General features: G+C 43.9%; 1 protein-coding gene across 3 annotated transcripts; it reads right to left on the bottom strand.

Annotated features, from left to right (window-relative positions):
- Positions 1-1,508: 1,508 nt before the first annotated feature.
- On the bottom strand, positions 1,509-22,284 carry CATSPER2 (cation channel sperm associated 2). 3 transcript variants are annotated; one of them, XM_059702940.1, is made up of 13 exons: positions 22,095-22,284; positions 21,449-21,595; positions 20,759-20,932; positions 20,510-20,578; positions 13,599-13,771; positions 12,677-12,832; positions 12,278-12,402; positions 10,631-10,809; positions 10,323-10,422; positions 9,952-10,008; positions 3,511-3,719; positions 2,811-2,978; positions 1,509-1,648 (listed from the first exon to the last, which is right to left on the bottom strand). In XM_059702940.1, exons 2-13 carry the CDS (start codon positions 21,591-21,593, stop codon positions 1,617-1,619), a joined length of 1,587 nt encoding a protein of 528 aa, XP_059558923.1. In that variant the 5' UTR covers positions 21,594-21,595; positions 22,095-22,284; the 3' UTR covers positions 1,509-1,616. The 3 variants fall into 3 exon arrangements, with proteins under 3 accessions (XP_059558923.1, XP_059558932.1, XP_059558943.1); XM_059702949.1 differs by having other exon boundaries at positions 2,912-2,978; XM_059702960.1 differs by lacking the exon at positions 22,095-22,284 and having other exon boundaries at positions 21,453-21,590.
- Positions 22,285-22,399: the final 115 nt, after the last annotated feature.

Here is a 22,399-nt window from a genome sequence, read left to right as displayed (position 1 = left end):
GGAGGCAAAATTTGTTGAGAGAAGCCAGTCCTGGAAAAGGTGCAGCTGGGGATCCAGAAGCAGGCCTGTGTCCAGAGCTTCCTGTCCATGTCACAGTCGGGTGTTAAGTCCATTAGTCCATGTGTGGAGGCCCACATGGCCATGAGCCACGCGGGTGCAGGGGAGCATTTCTCCTGCCATCAACCCCAGAATCTAGTGTGCCTGGGGGTGGGGTGGAGGGCTACTTACTTAATTTTAAAAAACTGATATATAATTCACATAACATAAAAGTCACCATTTTAAAGTGTACAATTCAGTGTTTTTATGTATGTATGAGTTAAGCACTCAAAAAGTGATAGAGTTTCAATAATAAACACTTCTAAAGACTTGAGTCATCCAACAATGGAATGGGATCCCCTGTAACTATAAACATTAAGCATCAGCTGGAAAATTCCCTTTTTAATGATGTTCTAAAACATGTTCCTGTTCTGATGGGAGCTAAACTCTGAGGTCCCTTCTAACTCTAAAAATCTATGGGAAGTTTACTGATTTGAACACTTCTACTGTTAGGTCTGATCAAACAATAGAATTGATATCCCCTCCCTTGGGAAACTGATGTTTAGATCATTTTGCAACCAACATTCCCTTTCACTTAGACCAGTGGTTGGCAAACTGCGGCTCGTGAGCCACATGCGGCTCTTTGGCCCCTTGAGTGTGGCTCTTCCACAAAATATCGACTTCTGCGCATGGGCCACGAAGTTTCAATCGCACTGTACGTGCGTGCCCAGTATTTTGTGGAAGAGCCACACTCAAGGGGCCAAAGAGCCGCATGTGGCTCACGAGCCACAGTTTGCCAACCACTGGGACCACATTCCATTTGCTAAGACCAGTAACTTTCCCCTCCCGACTTGCCCAGGACCTGGATCCATCCAGAGGTATTCCCCTCTACTGCCCCCCGCCCCCAAAGCACTCCTAAAGTCCTTTAAAATCTCTTACTCCCCATCCCTGAGTGCTGGTGCCATTTTGGGGCTCAGTCCATCTGGTTTCCAGATGACCTAATAAATTTATAATTATTTACCACTTTTGGCCTAGAGTGTTCCCCCTTTGGTGACCCTAACACTACACAGTGGAATCACTGTGCTAAGCAATGGCAAGGAAATGGAATAAAGGACTCTCATTTGGCCCCAGACACAGGTGAAAACAGTATCTGATTGAAGTTAACTGTACAGGGTAGAAGCGATGTTCCTAGAGTAGGCAATGGAAACAGTAGTTCTCAATTAGTTACACTAATAGCTCCTGGAATCTCCTGTGCCCAACTGGAAGGAGACAGTGAAATTAGGACTCTATCAGGAAGCAGAGTTTGCAGAAAGGGTGGGAACCACAGTTATAAAGTCAAGGAAAGAGTCAACGTGAGCAGCTGTGGGAAGGGTAGAAAGCCAAGGGCCATAGGTCCCACTGGCATGTAAACTAACTTTTTCACCTTATCTTATACCTTTCAATATCCCCTAGGTCTCAGAGATAGGCCGCTAAGCAATTACCAGCAGTATTTATTAAACATTTACACTTTGAATTCTCCATTTCAAACGATTCCCTTCAATATCTGTTGCCAAAGATATCGAAGCCATCCATCATTGGCTTCACTTGTCTTTAAGGTTCATCACTGCCTGCACTGTAAGGAAACAAACTGTGAGACTGGAGAGCAGGGAATATTCAGAACATACAAATATTTGAAGTCTCTGTTTTTCTGGGTTCCCACACAAATTTTTACTAATGTTTACTTTTAATTAAGCCATGTGTTGCTTGTCGACTATAATTGAAAAAAATTAAGCCATATACACCTGTACTCTTTGCCATACATGAATTAATGATTAAAGAAGCTGCCCTGCTATCTTATCTCTTTCATCCTGTTCTCCTCAGAGAACAAGTGAGAAGGCAAGGCTGAGGACAACTGGAAAGAGCAAGATTAACCTTAGGCAACATTTAAAGTACATGAATGTCTATTTTGACATCCTGTTCTAAATTCCACATTCCAATGCTATAAATTTCTTTTAATGCCTCCCTGTGCCCACCACAAGCACACATTCTGTTATTTCGACATTGAGTGGATTTCAATTAGGTACGCGGAAGATAACACGAATCCATGTTAAATTGTAAAAAAGGGCTCCTAACTCGGTGTTTACTTCTGGAGGGAAAATTTATGAATCCAAATAAATCTACGAATGGTGAAATTTCAAGTGAGAAACTTAAGGAAAATAACTCTACTATTTAAATCACATACTTCTCTCTGCCTCAGCTGACACTAGAAGGCACTGAAAGGAAGAGAAGTCTATAATTCATAAACCTCTCTGAGAAGTTGAGAGTAGTGGGCATTTGTGGGATTTCTGCTCACTATCTAATCCCTACAGCTATCAGTCATTAAAAATGCAACCTCAAAAACTTGAGCCTAAGGCCCTACTGCTCAGGTCTAAAATGTGCCTTCAAAGAGAAGAAATGTACAAAAAGGGTGGGTCACCAAAAATGAGTAAGAGCCCACCTTGTCTTAATTCCCAACAATTAGAACACTCTCCTCTTAGGAAATAAGCTCTCAGACATGAAAGGGTTTAGGTGTCCCCTACTAAAGAAACAAAATTGCCAGGTTCTCTTCAGAAGAAATCGGAACATATGTCCAGAGTGTAACAAGTCATACCAAGGATTTACCTTTTTTCGGTATGAGGTGGAAATTCAGAAGCTGAGATATCAAAATAGTGGACACCCACTTGCTTATCCTCAGTTATATATGCTACTCCAATTGTACTTAACTCCTGGTCCCTATGACTGCCCCAATTCCATACCTGCAAACTCTTGCAACCGCTTACGCTCCTCTAGGTTATACTGAAGCTTTTCTAGCAACTCAAAATACCCGAAGAGTGAATCTCTAGGCCAAACAATGCACTCATCCTGATCCATGTCCATCAGCCCAGGCAGATTCTGGTGCACATGGGTCTCCCAGTCCAATTCACCTTAAGAAGATGGAGGAATTCTTCTTAAAAACAAATAGATTTGTGGAAGTTGGAAAAGAACTGATAAATCCTATGGTGTGCAGGGGAGAAAGAAGGGATGAAAGAGGTAACAGGAAGCAGAAAAGGAAGGTAAAGGGTACATTACTAAGATACCACTTCTTACAATAAGCAAAGACAGCCACAGCCACACTGATCCAAAGGGAAGCAGAAGTACAGGGAAAATGAAGGACACAAAAAGTAAAATCAGACTGGTAGAGAAAACTGGGAAGGGGATATAGTGGGAGAGCTCTTATTAAGATTGGGATGTCTCCTAGAGAGGTCTGAATTCAAATGGAAGAAACCCCCTGCTGGGTATGGGAGGCTAGGGGAAGGTCAAGGGGAGGAAAAAAAAAAGGAGACATATATAATACTCTTTGTAATACTTTAAGCAATAAAACAATTTTTAAAAAATAGTAAAAAATAAATAAAAAATAAAATAAAATAAAATTATACTGAGGAAAAAAAAAAAAAAAGAAAGAAACCCCCTGCTTACCAATAGAGTCAATTTTTTTGGATTCAGAAGGGGAAAGGAGGGAAGATGAAGGCTTGGAGGAAGCAGACGAGGAGGAGGCGGAGGAAGCGGAGGACTCTTCTTTTTTTGAGCCAGACACGCCTGAATCTGCCTCAGAGGAACTGCTTCCAGACTCTTCTTTAGGACCTTCTTCTGATAAGTCCGAAGATTCCGTTTGTTGACTGGTCTTTCTATAAGTAAATGAAGAAATGAAGAAATTTTATTGCCTGAAATACATTTATGAGGTATAGTTAGCGCTTTCATTATTCTGGTGCTGCCCCTAGCTATCTCTCTTTTTTCTTTCTTTTTAAAAAAAAAAATTTTTAATGATTTTTTTTTACAGAGAGGAAGGGAGAGGGATAGAGAGTTAGAAACATCGATCAGCTGCCTCCTGCACACCTCCTACTGGGGACGTGCCCGCAATCAAGGTACATGCCCTTGACCAGAATCGAACCTGGAACCTTTCAGTCCGCAGGCCAATGCTCCATCCACTGAGCCAAACCAGTTAGGGCCCCTAGCCGTCTCTTAACACTGAGTCTTAAGGCTATGAGGGCCGAACTGCTCATTGCATATACAAATTATTGTATAACAAGCCCCAGATCTGAGCTTAAGCACTTCCAACCTCAACTATCCCATGTGCTATATCTGTATTTAGTGCTCCTCACCACATAGCTTCTGTGCTCAGTTTTACTCAGGCTTCCACATTCTACACACAACCTTATTCTGCCAAGCTCCCCATTCCATAGCCCTATGCCTGTAACACCACAACTATAGCCTTTGCCCCCATGATTCTATCTCTTTTTTTTTTTATTGCTTAAAGTATTACAAAGGGTATTACATATGTATCCATTTTATCCCCCCGCCCTAGACAGTCCCCTAGCCTCCCCTATCACCCAGTGTCTATCTCTTAATAGTAGAGGGCTCCTGGGCTCAGCTCTTGGTCTTTTATCTTCTCCATCTATCATCACTCCTTTGGTGATCTCATCTGAGTTTAAATGACTACTAAATGCAAATTTAAACCTCTATTCCAGACCTCATTCCTCAATCCAGTCTATTATATGCAACCTGACTCACATATCATCACTTGAATGTCTAATAGACATCTCAAATTTAACCAAAACTGAACTCTTTTTTTTCCCCCCCAAAACTGAACTCTTATCCATCATATCTCTTCCACCAATAGCCTTCCCCATCTCAGCTAATTCATCCTACCAGTTGCTCAGGCCAAAACTTTGGAGTCATCCTGAACTCTTCTCTTATATACCACATCCAATCCATCATGAAGTTCTGTTGACTCTATCTTCAAAATACATCTTTTTTCACTGGCACCTCTGGTACCACTCTGGTCTGAGTCATTATCACCCCTTGCTTGGAGAGCAGTATTGCCTCCTAACTTATTTCTCTGTTCCTTTCCTCATTCTTCTACAGCCTATCAACACAGAAATCTGGGTGACCCTTCTTATATGTAAGTCATTGCATGTCACTGCTCTGTTCCCCATTTCACTCAGAGTCAAAGTCTAAATCCCTGCAATGGCCTCCACAGCCTTACAGAACAGGGTCCTCATTATCTCCTATCACACTTCCCCGGCTCACTTTGCTGCAGTCACAATGGCTTCTTTGCTCTTTCTGAAACACATCAGGCATGGACCTTTGTACTAGCTGTTCCCTCTTCCTGGAACACTCTTCCATAGACATACACATAACAACCCCCTCACCTAATCCAAGTGTTTGCTCAAATGTTACCTTTTCAGTGTGGCCATACCAACTACCTTATTTAAGATTACAACAGATCTGCAACCCCCACCCTGTACTCCAATCCCCCTTAACCTGTCCTATTTTATTTATGCTTATTATATTTTAACATATTAATACTAGAGGCCTGGTGCACGAAATTCGTGCACTGGGGGGGGGGGTTCCCTCAGCCCAGCCTGCCCCCTCACAGTCCGGGAGCCCTCAGTGGATGTCCTACTGCTGGCCACAGTCTGGCAGCAGAGGCTCGGAGCAGGCGTGTGTGTGTGTGTGTGTGTGTGTGTGTGTGTCTGTCTGCTAGGGCCTGCCCCCAGCCACGCCACGTAGGCTCGAAGCAGTTGCCGTGTGTGTGTCCCCATTGGGGGTCTGCCCTCAGCCACATTGGAGGCTCAGAGCAGGCAGTGTGTGTGTGTGTGTGTGTGTGTGTGTGTGTGTGTGTGTGTGTCTGTCTGCTGGGGGGCCTTCCCCCAGCCACACCATAGAGGCTTGGAGCAGGAGCCCCTCTGGGTTGATCTCAGGCTCCTGGCCTCCACTGCATGTTGTACTCTCCCTTGAGCTATGGCCAGGATGGGGGTGCTGCCCGCAGGCCGGGCTTTCCCGCTCCCAGGTCTCCATGGCGACTGGGGAGCAGGCCCAGCTGGGGGCTGCCCGCAGGCCAGGCTTTCCTGCTCCCGTTTCAGGCCCAGCTTGGGGCTGCCCGCAGGCCAGGCTTGCTTTCCTGCTCCCGGATCACCATGGCATATCATTAGCCTATTACACTTTGATTGGTTGAACTGTCAACCAGTCGACCAGACACTTAGTGCCGGGAGCCGGTCCATCCTTGCTGTTTCAAGGGACCTGGCATATATGGCATACTGTTCTTAATATGTTTGCTCCCCTTAGCGCTGTGTGTTTTAACCAAGGTCACCTCTCCGAGAAAGGTTGTTTCCCCAGGTAGGGATTTTTCCCTGAAGTCAGGGAGGGGATAAAACCCCTCAACTAAGTGCCAGGCGGGTAATTAATCACTTTAACTATGAACAATCATGCTTAAGCTACATAATCTTTACTCCCTGGAATGGAGATAAGAAACGCCCTAACCTTTGGAATAGAGATTGATAGGATTAAATCAACTGGTATAAATACAGATGTAACAAGACAGCAAGACACAGAACTTAGGAGACAGGGCTTGGAAGACAGGACCAAGAGAGACAGAGCCTAGGCACAGAACCTACAGAAGAACTTCGCTGGAGAGAGCATGCCGGAGGATCCTGGACAGGGACTGGCCTCGGAGCCTGAAGAAAGAGCCTAGGCACAGAACCTACACAGAACGTTCTCTAGAGACAGAAGAACTTCGCTGGAGAGAGCATGCCGGAGGATCCTGGACAGGGACTGGCCTCGGAGCCTGGAGGCAGAGCCTGGCGAGAGAGCATGGCAGGGGATCCTGGACTGAACCTGACTGCGGAGATTGGCAGGAGAGCCTGACTAGAACCTGGTGACTGAACCTGACTGGAGAACCTGGAGAACCTGGCTGGAGAACCTAGCAAGAGAACATGGACATAGAACTTGGCTGGAGATTGTGGCTAGAGATCCTGGCAAGGCTGCTGATCAACTGAACGCTTTCTCCGTGACAAGAGAACTCGGCTATGATGATCAACTGAATGCTGTCTCCGTGTCATTCCCTCTTCGCAGACTCCGTCCACACCTTTGGGGACCCCTGGACCCGCTGGGGTTGGACCCCGGCAACTTAGCATATTAGACTTTTATTATATAGGACTAGAGGCCCGGTGTACAAAATTCGTGCACTGGGGGGTGGGGTTCCCTCAGCCCAGCCTGCCCCTCTCACAGTCTGGGAGCCCTCAGTGGATGTCCTACTGATGACCATAGTCTGGCAGCAGAGGCTCGGAGCAGGCGTCCCGTGTGTGTGTGTGTGTGTGTGTGTGTGTCTGTCCCCACTGGGGGTCTGCCCCCAGCCACATTGGAGGCTCAGAGCAGGCACTGTGTGTGTGTGTGTGTGTCTGCTGGGGGCCTGCCCCCAGATACACCATGTTGGCTTGGAGCAGGAGCCCCTCTGTGTTGATCTCTCAGGTTCCTGGCCTCCACTGCATGTTGTACTCTCCCTTGAGCTATGGCCAGGATGGGGGTGCTGCTTGCAAGCCGGGCTTTCCTGCTCCTGGATCACCATGGCGACCGGGGAGAAGGCCCAGCTGGGGGCTGTCCACAGGCCGGGCTTGCTTTCCTGCTCCTGGATTAGGCACAGCTGGGGGCTGCCTACAGGCCACACTTTTCTACTTACTGATCGCTGGATCACCACAGTGACCCAGGGCCCAGCGGCACTTTCCTGCTCTCCAATAGTCATAGGGACTGGCCTCGGAGCCTAGAGACAGAGCCTAGCGGGAGAACATGGCAATAGACCCTGGACTGAACCTGACTATAGAACATGGCAAGAGAACCTGACTAGAATGTGGCCACAGAACCTGGCTGGAGAACCAGCAGAACCTCTCTGGAGATCCTAACCAGAACTTGGCTGGAGATCCTGGCTAGGATGCTGATCAACTGAACGCTGCCTCCGAGTCTTTCCCTCTTCGCCGACTCCGTCTACACCTTTGGGGACCCCGGGACCCGCTGGGGTTGGACCCCAGCAGGGTCGCAGCTGGGAGCGGGGCTTAGCAGTGCAGGGCTTAGGCGGCACGGGGGTTCCAGCTGGGGGCTCAGGTGGCACACAGGGGTCCCGGCTGGGGCTGGGGCTTATGCCCTGCTGCCCAGGGCTGCACATGGGGCCCAGATGGCAGCTCGTGCTGTCCTGCCCTGCCTGTAGTATAGGATAGAGGCCTGGTGCACGGGTGTGGGCTGGCTGGTTTGCCCTGAAAGTGTCCCAGATCAGGGTGGGGGTCCCGCTTGGGTGCCTGGCCAGCCTGGATGATGGGCTGATGGCTGTTTGCAGCTGGTCACACCCCCTTCAGAGTGGGGGTCCCCACTGGGGTGCCTGGCCAGTCTGGGTGAGGGCCTGAGAGCCGTTTTCAGGCTGGAGGGCAACTTAAGCTCCCAGCGTCTCCTTTTTTTCTTTCTTTTTTTTTATTCTGGGATTTATTTACCTTCTATAGCTGTCACTAGAGCTGAGAGCCGGCTCCAGCTCTGAGGGCTGAAAGCAGGTTCTGGGTCTGTTTGGCTTCTATAATTGAAACTCTGTTGCCATCACTGTAGCTCTAAGCTCTGAGGCGGAAGCTGGCTGAAAGCAGGTATCTGGGGATTTCTTAGCTTCTATAATTGCAACATAGTTGCTTAGAGTGCAGCTCAGAGCCCAGCAGCGGCAGGCCAGGAACATTGGCTTCCTCCGTCACTGGAGCAAGCAAGCCTGGCTGCTGGCCGCCATCTTGGTTGGCAGTTAATTTGCATATCCTGCTGATTAGCCAATGGGAAGGGTGTCGGGGTTATGGTCAATTTGCATGTTTCTCCTTTATTAGATATGATACTTACTTGATATATTTATTATTTATTGTCTCTTTCCCCTACCCTAGTATGTAAGCTACATGAGAGCAGGCATTATTGTCTTTTTTTTTTTTAATCCTCACCTGAAAATATTTTTTCCAGATTTTTTTAGAGAGAGTAAAAAGGAAAGGAAGAGAGAAAAACATCTATGTGAGCAAGACACATTGATTGGTTGCCTCCCACATGTGCCCCAACTGGGCCGGGTGATAGAGCCTGCAACTGAAGTACCTGCCCTTGACCAGAATCAAACCCTGGACGCTTCAGTCTGAGGGCCAACATTTTATCCACTGAGCCAAACTGACTCCCTCTGGAAGTTCTAGGGGAGAAGTTTCCTTGCTTCTTCTAGCTCTGGCAGTTAGTTGCCTAGCATTCATTGCCTTCTATTGACTTGTGGTTGCATCACTCCGATCTCTATATCTGTCTTCACATCTCCTTCTCCTATTCTCTATGTCAGTGGTTCTCAACCTTCCTAATGCCGTGACCCTTTAATACAGTTCTTTATGTTGTGGTGACCCCCAATTTCATTGTTACAAATTGAACATAATTAAAGCATAGTGATTAATCACAAAAACAATATGTAATTATATATGTGTTTTCCGATGGTCTTAGGGGACCTCTGTGAAAGGGTCGTTCGATCCGCAAAGGGGTTGCGACCCACAGGTTGAGAACCGCTGCTCTATGTCCATGTCTTCTCTTCTGTATCTGATAAGGACCCTTATCACCAGATTTAGCATCTACCTGGGTAATCCAGAATAATCACATCTCAAGATCCTTAACAGCCGTGGGCAAACTACAGCCCTCGGGCCAGATCTGGCCCATTTGAAATGAATAAAACTAAAAAAAAAAAAGACCATACCCTTTCATGTAATGATGTTTACTTTGAATTTATATTAGTTCACACAAACACTCCATCCATGCTTTTGTTCTAGCCCTCTGGTCCAGTTTAAGAACCCATTGTGGCCCTCGAGTCAAAAAGTTTGCCCACTCCTGACTTAATTATATCTGCAAAGACCTTTTCCCTAATAAGGTCATGTTCCCAGGTTCTGGGAGTTAGGACATGGGCGTATATTTTGGGGGGCTACCATTCAACCACTATGATCAATAGTTATTGAATGAATGAATGCCCTCTCAAAGCCAATTTTCATGTCTGGTTTTCTACCCTCTCCTCCTTCATGTGTGTCTATCCCAGTTCATGTACACACTCCTAACCTGATTTCCACTTTGCTCACGCTTGACCTCAGTCCATCAGGGGACAGGTTTTGTCTCCTGCAAAGCAAAAAACACAGAAGAGTGAAGAGAGTTATACTGAAGCAGGAATTTAATAAAGAAAATAATTCACATCATAAAATAAAGAAAACTAAGTGAAGAGAACAAATTGTGGTAAAGGGGAGAAAAAGAGTAGGGACGTCCCCAAAAGGTGATAAAGAATCAGGCAACAGTCTAGAGCTGGGGCATTGTAACCCTTGGGCAAATCTCCTGTCACAAGGGAAAGATAGAATAAAGGCCAAAGAGTAAAAACAGGGAATGAGATCAGGAAACCTTTGAGAACTAAAGTTGGGTTTGAAAATGGAGAGGCAGACCTCTGGATAATCTGCCGCTTGAATATGCCGGCTTTGTGCTGAACTTCCAGATGTGTCATCTCTTCATTCAGCTCGTTCCTGATGGTCTGAAAGTTAGTAACTGACCCAAAGGGCCATTAGGAGTTGAGAATGTGACAAGACCTAGGGAGAGAACTTAGGTGGAGAGAAACCAAGTGAAATATTCATTATAGGCCCCACGCCTTCCTGCAATATCAGGTTCTCTCGCTCCATAATCCACCGCTATTAGCTTTCACTCTAATTTCTTCCCAAACACCCCTCCCATCAAGTTTTACCTCTTCTATGCTTACCCATCATTGCTACTATGATATTTCGAAAGATAATGGAACCAAGTAACAACGAAAGGATGACATAGATGCTGCTGAAGGTTCGGCTGACTTCAGGCACCTTCCAGGTGTCCTGAAGCAGTGCATACCAATGATCCAGGGTGAAGAGAATGAACACTGTCACTAGGGAATTCAACAGGTCCCTAAAGAAAAAGGTGTGTGTATAGATAAAACAGAAATCTAAACCTCTCAGACAGTTTCCTTCTCATTTTTTTTTTCTTCATTGTCACTCTTACTAGTAAAGCAACCCAAGAGCATTTCTTTATAGTTTGCTCTGACTCTGGCTACCTTTCTACGGTGCTCAATTTTTTTTTAGCTAATCATTCTTCAGTTTGAGGTTGTTTTATTAGGTTTTCCTTTATCATGAATAATTCCTGAATTTCACATACTATTCCATTAGTACCTGGGACATAGTATGTACTCAATAAATAGGTACTGCCCTAGCCAATTTGGCTCAGTGGATAGAGCATCAGCCTATGGACTGAAGGGTCCCAGGTTCAATTCCGGTGAAGGGCACGTGTCCAGGGTGTGGGCTCAATCCCCAGTAGGGGGCGTGAAGGAAGCAGCTGATCGATGATTCTCTCTCATCACGGATGTTTCTATCTCTCCCTCCTTCTCCCTTCCTCTCTAAAAGCAATACAATATATATATTTTAAATAAATAAATAGGTACTGACTGAATTTGTAAAAATTGAACGGACTACCATTTATGTATCATTTTTTGGTAAGCTCATTCTCCACTGCCCTACAGACTTCACCTAACAGAAGAGCACTTACAAATTTAGCAAACATCATTCCTATTTAGTTTGTTGGTATAAACTGATAGGCAAGTAAATGAATGGATTTGTGACATAAACATATGATCCCAAATGATAAATGATAATGAATATATCACAAAAGCTCTCAGAAACCTATTTAAAATTTCCTTCTTAGTCCTCCATATACAATTTGTTGGAAACATCAAGGCCTGAATAGGATAAATAGGACTTTCCTAACTTGTACTCTTAAAAAACTACTAAGAAAGACCTGAGAGGTGCTGACAAGATTGGATTCCAATTCATAAATATTATCACCTCTAAATCCAAATTGATTTTCTACTAGTAATCAGTGTTCTCTAGACAAAGATCTTAAGAGGATTCTACTTTTGAATGAATACAGGTGTGTGCATGTGTAATCCCTACACCTAGAGATTGGGGAAAAACCAGTGAGCATGTTTGAGAGTGACATTTATTACCACAATGTATGTAAGTGCTCTGCTAAGTGCTCTAATGCATTACCTCATTTACCCCTACACTCTTATTCTCATTTTTCAAAAGAGGTAATTGAGGCATAGAAACCAGGACTTAACCACTGGAATATACTGCCATTTAAAGATGGTTGATGAAGGTGCATATGAATTTGCAAAATCCACGGCAAATCTGGTAGCTGCCCTGTCCTCAAAATCAGAGTGAATACCATTAACAATTCCTTTACTTTCTCTTTGCCTCTCCTTACTGTGTTCTATTCCAATTTTTTTACAATAGACTATACTTTTTGTATTACTATAGACTAGCTTCCCGGTTTCATGCCCAAATTCTCTCCCCCTACCCAGGATTCTCCCAGTCCTGCCTACGAGAAGAAGTCTTGGTACTCCAGGTCCTGGCGAGTTGAACGGGTATAATCCTCGAAGAAGTAGACACCGGCCACAGCAAAAATGTAGAAGAAGATGATCAGCAGCAACAAAAGGAACGTCATGCTCTAGAAGCCATGACTTAAAGTTAGTGCTGGACCAAACAAGGCTGATTTCCACCTATAGCCCAGTCAAGCCCACCCTGGAAAGCCCCCTAACAAACCCTCACTTCGCCCTGAGCCCAGCCATCTTAGTCCACAACAGCTTGACCACAGCCCTTTCTCATCCAGTAACATATCTCAGGATCTTTCATTGCCTTCTTTGTCCCACCCAGACTTGTCTCGTGTAACCCCCATGTTTGTCCACCTTGCCCACCTGGTTTTGCTGCTACAGTCAAATCACCTTAAGGGCCCTAACCAGGGCCAAAATAATGACTCGAACTTGAGGGATTCGTGTAAAGAGTTTGAGAGACCTTAGAACCCGGCAGATCCTCAGCAACTGGAGCCATGCAGACTGGCCTGCTACCCCTGTCAGCACCACAATCTCAGGAAGCAGGGACTGTAGGAAACACACAGATTATGAGTAAAATATACCCAAAAGCACCCACACAGTTGTTCCTTCGTTATCTGGGTTTTTGTTTTTTTTTCATAGTTCCTTGGGGATTATCCCTTGAATAACATTCTCTGGTGATTGTTTCCTATTTGGTCCTTCTATACTAAATTATTTAAACTCTATACTTCAATTTGCTCAGACATAAAATGGGGATAGCCCTAGCCAGTTTGGCTTAGTGGATAGAGTATCAACCTGCAGATGATTCAGATCAAGGGCACATACCTTGGTGGCAGGGCTCATGCAGGAGGCAACCAATCGATGTGTTTCTCTCACATCAATGTTTCTCTCTGTCTTTCCCTCTCTCTTCCATTCTCCCCAAAAATTAATGGAAAAGTATCCTCGGGTGAGGATTAACAGAAAAATTAAAAATAAATAAAGAGGGGATAAAACAGTGCCTATCTCATTGGGTTGTTGTGGAGTTCAAATGAGAAAATACATGTGAACAGTGCCTGGCAACTAGTAAGTGCTCAGTAACTGGTAGACATTATTGTTGGGGCTAATGTTGGGGTTAGATTCTGCCTTGCTCCTAATACCAACTCCTGCAATGAATGAACTTCAGTTTTGAAAGACAGAGGGGCAGGGGGGAAGAAGTTAGGTACATTTCTACTTGTTTCTTCCTGTGATCTAACTATCTTAACTTTTCTTGTCATTTTGATTCACCTAGGCACATTCCTCAGCCCACTAAACTAATCCTCAGGATAGCTATCCTTACCAATATGGTAACAATAAAATCAAAGACATTCCAGGCATTCTTCCAGAAGAGGGAAAAGCTGGAGAGCCACATAAGAAGGATCTCCAAGATGAAAATAAGTAAGATGAACCAAGCTACCACCTCCAGAGTCAGCTTCAGTGGCCACAGTTGGGTATTTGTGGATTCAAGCAATTCTGTGAGAATAGAGCAAAGGATGAATAAAGGTTAGGGAAGTGGGAAGCTGAATGATAGAGAATGATCACAACCTGTTATAAACCACAGTTGTGTCCACTGCTATTACACTTTTTAGTTTCTCTAAAAACTGTGGTTGCTTCAACCTGTAAAATACAGGGGTGGACAGAATTAAATATGAAAAATAGCTGCGACTCATCTCTCCTGCTGGTATGGATATGCCTAACAGCTGCCTATTAGTCACTGCCTTCCCACTCTGGGATCACACAAATTCCTCTCTTAACTACCACCAACCCTATCTGCTGTACTGTTAACCCCCTTCCCATCTTAAATTTCACAAAGAAGCAATGAGCCTTGAGAATAGATGAAAATGTAGGACCATGATATATATTAAGTGCTTTATAAGGGATGTAGAAACAAGAAGCCAAATTCATGGGGCATATTGAGTCAGAACAATTGCTTAGTTCTTTGTGTTGTTGGGGTGTGTGTGTGTGTGTGTGTGTGTTTTAGAGAAAGAGGTGGTGGGGAAGGAGAAAGAGACAAGGAGAAACATTGATTTTGTTGTTCCACCCATGCATGTATTCACTGGTCAACTCTTGTAGGTGCCCTAAGCAGGGACTGAGCCTACAACCTTGTTGTAACAGGATGCTAATCTAACCAACTGAGCTATCCAGCCAGGGTTGTTAGCTTTTAAAACTTCCCCTTTCTTCTATAAAATTGATTTTGTTCTGCAAAGCAAATAGAATCCTTTACTTTCTTTCTAGAATCCTATTATTTGCTAACTGCTATCCCTTAACTCATTGCCTTAATCTTTCAACCTTCTTCATCTCTTTTATACATTTAGTGAATGTATATCATGCTATTAAAAAAATACATTGAGATTAAAATAGGCTTAAAAGCTAAAAATTTAATATTTTTCCTTTTGAAACAGAATACTCCAAATACACTATGACTGATATGCTTGGCAGTTGATGGAGATCAGAAGAGCATACTCAATCATCCTGAAGAACACAACTGCTGTGTAGATTGTGACACACAGTTTTATATCGTTATTGCTTTTAGTAATATTTTTGGCAAATTATATCCATATGTTGTTGGAAATAAGGACTATTCATACTTGCAATGTGTTACTATCCAAGAAAATGAATCAAATCTTCTTTCTTCTCTCTCATCATTCAGAAACAAAATATGAAAATTATAAAAATAAACAACCAATATCATTGTGAAAGTTTCTATTTTTTATGCCCTAACACATTTCCATCTACATTTTAACATATATCACATGTATCTAACATATAATACATAATGTTGTAAGCCTGAAACTAATATTATATGTCAATTATATCTCTATTGAAAAAACAAAACAAAAAATAGCCTGGCCAATGTGGCTAAGCAATTGAGTGTCGACCTATGAACCATAGTTCGATTCCTGATCAGGGCACATGCCTGGGTTGTGGGCTTGATCCCAGTGTGGGGTGTGCAGGAGACAGGTGATCAATGATTCTCTCTCATCACTGATCTTTCTCTCTCTCCCTCTCCCTCCTCTAAAATCAATAAAAAAATTAAAAAATAATAATTAAATTAAAAAATATTATAGCCCTGACTAGTTTGGCTCAGTGGTTGGAGAGTCAGCCCAAGGACTAAAGGGTCATGGGTTCGATTCCCAGTAAAGGGCATGTACCTTGGTTGCTGGTTCGATCCTCAGCCCCATCGGGGGAGGAAGGCAACCAGTCAATGTGACTCTCTGTCTCTGTCTCTCTCTCTCTCTCTTCATATCCCCCCTCCTTCCTCCCTTCCACTCTCTCTAAAACACAATAGAAAAAAATATCCTCGGGTGAGGATTAAAAAAAAGATAGATTAATAGATGATAGATATCTAAATAAATAGATAAGTGGGTAGATGGATATTCAAATCCTAAAACAAATAATTAAAAATTCAAAACTCAATATATCAACTGCATAGCCAAGATGAATCCTTCTCCAAGTTGTTAGAGAAATAAAACTGATTTTTAAAAAAATAAAAATTATATAATATATAAAATAAATATATTTGATCCCAAAATCAAACTTAATGTTATTTTAAAATTCATTTGTACACAAACCATATATTTTCTTTAAAAATAGCACAAAACACTTATAAAGTGGCAAAAGTAAAAATTTGCTCACATGATTTTTAAAATTATGTGTTAAAAACAATATTTAATATGCTAGTCTAAAATATTATTTTTACTTAAACTTGCTTCTTTATATCACATAAAAGTAATTAAGTGATTAAAAGGCCTAAGGAAGCTCTGGCTGTTGTGGCTCTGTGGTTGAGCGTCATCCTATGCACCAAAAGGTCACAGGTTTGATTCTGGGTCAGGGCACATCCCTGAGTTGTAGGTGTGATCCCCAGTAGGGATTGTACAGGAGGAAGCCAGTCAATGTTTCTCTCTCTCTACAAATCAATAAAATAAAAAAACACGTGGGGGAAAATGGGAGATATTTGTAATACTATCAACGATAAAAAAAATATATTAAAAAAACACAAACGCCTGGGGTGGGAACCAGGCAGAGGGGAGCTATGGGGGGGGGGGGGGGAGGAACAACTGTAATAATCTGAACAATAAAGATTTAATTTAAAAAATAAAAATAATAAAATAAAACACAAATCATTAAAAAAGAAAGAAAATAGGAGAAACCAAGATGGCGGCATAGGTAAACACGGAAATTGCTGCCTCCCGCAACAAATTCAAAAATACAACTAAAAGACAAAACAGACATCATCCAGAACTACAGGAAGGCTGGCTGAGTGGAAATTCTACAACTAGAAGGAAAGAGAAAAGCACACTGAGACTCAGAGGAGGTGCGGAAGTAAAGTGCAGAGGTACGGAGGCACACGTGGAAAGGGCTGGCAACTGAGAACGTGGTTGTCTTTTTCAATCAGGAGGGAGTCACAAGCTCCTGACTGCTCTGAACTCCAGTTCTGGGCGAGTCTCTGGGGACCCAGAATCATACGGGGAGAAACTGGACTGTCTGGCAGCGGGCAGAACTCAAGGGCCTCTTTCCCTCAGAGGTGCTTGCAGCGATTACCGGGACACTGAGACGCAAGGCCCCTTAGGGCAGGGCTGAGGATCAGCCATAGCTGTTTGCTCCACCCTGTTGATCCCCTGAGACCCCGCCCCACCCAGGCTGCAGCAGAGGCTTTTGCATATGAATGTCCTGGCCCTTTGCAATCTGAAAATTACCTAACAAACTGCAGCTGGGCCAGACAGACCCAGAACTTACAAGAGAAGGCCCAAGGCCCCACAGCAGCTTGCATTGCTTCACAGCTGGGCCTCATCTGGGCACCTCCAAATGCCAAACTAGGAAGGGGAATCTGCAGATCTCTTTGTAGCTCCTGCTGGGTAGCCTCAGGCAGAGGCTAAATTAGCACCTCCTTAGATCCAAGAGCCAGTGTACCCAGTGGTCAGAGTGGGACCATCCAAATTACAACTCCTCAGATCCATAAGGGACACACTCAGGGGGCAGACTCAGTGAGCACCAAAGCCCCACTGAAGCAAGTCTTGCACCCGAGGGGTGTCTCCAGCACAGCAGTTCTCCCACTGCAGACACAGCTGATTCTCACAGACAATAGGCCTGGAGGTCAATTCCTCCCAGTGATACCTACAACAATCAAGGCTTAACTACAACAAGACTGTGCACAAAGTTCACAAAGGGGTGCACCAAGAGTGTCCACCTCAGGTAATTGGGGAGGCTGAGCCACTGGGCCCCAGAGGACACCTAGCACACAAAGCCACTCTATCAACACAGTGAAGCATAAAAAATGCCGAGACAAAGAAACAGGACACAAATGACAGAAATGGAGGAAAGCAAACTACTGGATATAGAGTTCAAAACCACACTTTTAAGGTTTTTCAAGAACTTTCTAGAAACCGCCGATAAATTTAGTAAGACCCTCAAGAAATCTAGTGAGACCCTCGAGGTTATGATAAAGGACCAACTAGAAATTAAGCATACACTGACTGAAATAAAGGAAATTATGCAGAGTTCCAATAGCAGACTAGAGGATCGCAAGAATCAAGTCAAAGATTTGAAATACGAAGAAGCAAAAAACACCCAACCGGAAAAGCAAAATAAAAAAAGAATCCAAAAATATGAAGATAGTGTAAGGAGCCTCTGGGACAGCTTCAAGCGTACCAACATCAGAATTATAGGGGTGCCAGAAGATGAGAGAGAGCAAGATATTGAAAACCTATTTGAAGAAATAATGACAGAAAACTTCCCCTACCTGGTAAAAGAAATAGACTTAAAAGTCCAGGAAGCGCAGAGAACCCCAAACAAAAGGAATCCAGAGAGGACCACACCAAGACACATCATAATTAAAATGCCAAGAGCAAAAGACAAAGAGAGAATCTTAAAAGCAGCAAGAGAAAGAAAGTCAGTTACCTACAAGGGAGTACCCATACGACTGTCAGCTGATTTCTCAACAGAAACTTTGCAGGCCAGAAGGGAGTGGCAAGAAATATTCAAAGTGATGAATGCCAAGAACCTATAACCAAGATTACTTTATCCAGCAAAGCTATCATTCAGAATTGAAGGTCAGATAAAGAGCTTCACAGATAAGGAAAAGCTAAAGGAGTTCATCACCACCAAACCAGTATTATATGAAATGCTGAAAGGTATCCTTTAAGAAGAGGAAGAAGAAAAAGGTAAAGACATAAATTATGAATAACAAATACACATCTATCAACAAGTGAATCTAAAAATCAAGTGAATAAATAATCTGATGAACAGAATAAACTGGTGTTTATAATAGAATCAGGGGCATAAAAAGGGAGTGGACTGACTATTCTTGGGGGGGGGAAGGGGTGAGGGGGATGCGGGAAGAGACTGGACAAAAATCGTGCACCTATGGATGAGGACAATGGGGGGGGGTGGTGAGGGTGGAGGGGGGGGGAACCGGGTGGAGGGGAGCTATGGGGGGGAAAAAGAGGAACAAATGTAATAATCTGAACAATAAAGATTTAATTTTAAAAAAAGAAAGAAAATAAACTAGAACAGAGCAGCAACTCCAACAAATAATAGCTCATAGAACAGAAAAAGCTGATAAGAAAGTACATTAAGTATTTTATTTAAATAAGATTAGGTCTGCCAAAACAAAGTCTAAAGTATGGAGAAAAATTATGTAAAACATCTCAATAATTATTTATATTAGTTACATAACACAACATTTTGGACCTATCGAATTAAATAAACTATATTATTAAAATAAAATTTAAAAAACACCTAAGGAGATTTTAAAGATTATATATGCATTACCGGGAAACAAAATTACTAAACAAAAAAAAGATTAGGGAGCTTTGATCTAGAAAACTGATTGTTAATATTTTTTTTCCCTATCTTTAACAACATTCTTTGTGTTCTGGAAAATTGTTTTTTAAAAGCCTAAACAAAGCTTTAATGTTCATCACATGAATTAATCTGTTCAAAGAAATCCGTTATTCACAAATAATTATTCCTCCTGCCTTTCTATCGTGAGAATCTATATTATAAAAACCCAGTGGCCCTAACACTGTAACAACCAAAGACTGGTACCAGGAGGCTGCATGCGTGGCAAGGCACACACAGGTGGGTGGGGACTTGACTCTGGGTCTCATAGTGCAGCTGGACCTTGAGTGGGGGGGGGGGGGGTAGTCCCATGGCGCAGTGGGGTCTGGGGTCCTGGGTCTTGCGTGATTTCCTGCAGGTCTGGGTCTCACGCGATTTCGTGCGCTCGGTCACTAGTGTACTTAATAAAATACAACTTAACTCTCAGGCAATCTATTTATCCTCTGGCACAGTGATCATGTTTCATATTCAGCCGTCTTACCAAACAGAATGGTTAGTGCTATTTTTTTTTTCATTTGCCCATTAGATGCAGGGAATCTTGTACAGGTACTACTACTTACTTTATTCCAAGGCTTAAGACTATATCCCTAACCTCACAAGGGAAATACATACCAATTATACAAGAAATAGGAAATGTGGGGAACACAGTTCAAAATTCCCATATGTGGAGGAAATAAAACACTTCAAAGTATATATAATATACTGTAGTGGTCAATGACATCAATTATTGTGGTGTAAATATCTTTGACCTAACTGTATTAAAAGACAGTTTTAAATAGGAAACTTCTCCAAAACAACTGAGAATGAAACAAGGAAGTGAGTACTTCCACTGTCCTTTATCCTTTCTGAGCAGTTTGTTTGAGATGATAATCCAATGAGCACATTGATTCTCCAGATTTCTTTTATTGTTAATACATTTCATATAATTTACGACTGGTTTTAGAGTTATTTACTCTTTAAGTCATTTTTTACTAATATCTTACTTGTACCTAACTTTATATAGTTTGTGAGCTTTCTTATTCATACGTAATCTTTCTATATATACTTATAAAAATGTAAATATTGGATCACTCACTGATAGGAACCAATATTTCTAATAGGAAAGTTTAATTCAAACAAATGTAGACTAACCCGACACAAGAAATATAACCAGTCTTCCCATCTCCAGTTCCTTGTTGAGTCTATTACACCCTACCTCTAAGTGTTGAGACTACCTTATTTCTACTACACTCTCAAAAGCCCTCCAAATGTATCTAGATCTTAGCAGTTTGCCTATCACAATTTAAATAACATTAAAAATGTAAAATAATCAATTTAAAGGAAAAATGACTTCCCCCCCACTTAACTCTTTCACTCAATGTCAATTCTCACCTATTTCAACCATCAGTACAATTGTATTCAAAATTATGAGGAATATGATGAAGTTGGTGAAGAGAGGACCTGTTTTCTCTTAAGGAAATATATAGTGGAGTTCTTTGACTCATGCAGGTGACATAATAGGGGCAAGAATAGAACCAGTGAGATTGAGAAGGAAATGGAGAAAAATAAAATCATAAGGCTGATGGTGGGGCAAGAAAAAGAGTAAAGCCATGGGATAAAATGAGTAGTATGAAAGGATACACTCAAGGACCCATCCAGCCCACAAAGAAAGAGGTGGCCTCCAACTGAAGCGCACTTCAAGCTTGCTCATCAGTCTTTGACTATGCGTAATCCGTTCTTCATGACGAGGCTTTATGGAGAAGCGCACAAGCTGGTTTTGATCTCCTAACATAATTTTCTTCTGATGGGCAGGATCTACACCAAAAAAAAAAAAAAAAGGGTCAGTAGATAATTATAAAGAGAAGTTTGAGGGGCGAGAAGGTATGAAGAGGAGGTAGGCTTGGGGGCAGGAATCCTGATTACGTAAGGGGCACCCTCGTGGTGGGGCTTGCCTTGCTGCTCCTGCTCACAGCAACTAATATTAGTTTGAAGAGCTAATGTATGTATTGCTTATGATCAATACTGTCCATGCCCAAGAATAAAGACGACAGGTCCAACTCTCTACGTTTTAAATGTCTTTGGTAAAAACTTCCACAACAGTCAGGGCTGGAAGGCCGAAAAGCTAGTAGCCTTAGGGTTTTATCACCTGGATCCAAATAATTTTATTTTTAAAACCTTTGATTTCTCAAGTTTGGTGTGACCTCCGAACTAACAACCATCTCAATCTCCCCTGCATTTTCCACCCTTAAAACTGTCTGTCTGCTGCCTATGCTTTGGAGGGTGCGGATGGGAGTCTTTCAGATTCTCCTTGGGAAGAGACAGGCTGCTGACCGACCATCTCTCGGACGGTGTGCCGTGGCACAGCTTGGCTCACGCCTTGCAGATGCTCGATGAGAGAGAAGGTATCGATGAGACGAGAACGAATGGCATCAGCTCTGGGCAGCTGTATGTGTCCCTCTGGGTTGTAAGTGGCCATGTCTGGTAAGACAATGGAAAAACCATCTATCATTTCATTCTCGGAGTTGCATCCAAGATCAGGGGTCTTCTTCCCCTCCTCCCACTCTCTTTGCCCTTAAGAATACAAACACATTGTAACAAGACTCAAGGGTTTTTGTGGGTTTTGTTTTTGTTGTGTGTTTTTTTTGGAGACAAAAGGCTCCAGGAGTCCTAAGAGGCTATTGCACCCTTGACGAAGTGGCCGGGCACCTTCCCTTGTGCGGCGGCATCTCTCATTCCGAGCAGCAGCCACAAGGGAAGGTAGGCGTCCCCGGGGTTGGACAAAGAGGAATTCGGGCACCCCCTGGACCCCGAAGGAACCAGGCAATGCAATGAGGTGGCGCAGCGGGAGGGCTCGGGGCTGCCCCCGACACGGAAAGCAAGTTCAGAGGAACCGGACAACGTGCCACAGCCTGACACCTGGGTCACGTGTCGGGTCCCAGCGCAGCTCCCGCTCCCAACTTCCGCCGGCGGGCCTCACCTCGGCCCGGGCCCCGCCGCCCACTCGGCCCCGACTTCACGCCTCCACCTCCGCTCCGGCGTCCCGAGCTCGGCCGTCCCCCCACCCGTTGAACGCGTTCGGGGTCGGCTCCCCGCCGGACCGCGACGCCTTCCCAGCTCCGCCCGCACCACCCCGAGTTCCGGCTCGCCCGGAGCCCAGCTCCGGTCCCCCGCCCCGGCCCCTCCCGCCCGGACGCCCGCCGCCAGGCCCCGCCCCGCGCCCCGGCCACCCGGCGGTTACCGGCTGGTCCCGCCCGCCCGACGCCAGCGCCGCGCAGCCAATCG

Source organism: Myotis daubentonii, chromosome 1 (genome assembly GCF_963259705.1).
Source record: "Myotis daubentonii chromosome 1, mMyoDau2.1, whole genome shotgun sequence".
Lineage (NCBI taxonomy): Eukaryota > Metazoa > Chordata > Mammalia > Chiroptera > Vespertilionidae > Myotis > Myotis daubentonii.
This window is presented reverse-complemented; position numbering and strand designations above follow the sequence as displayed.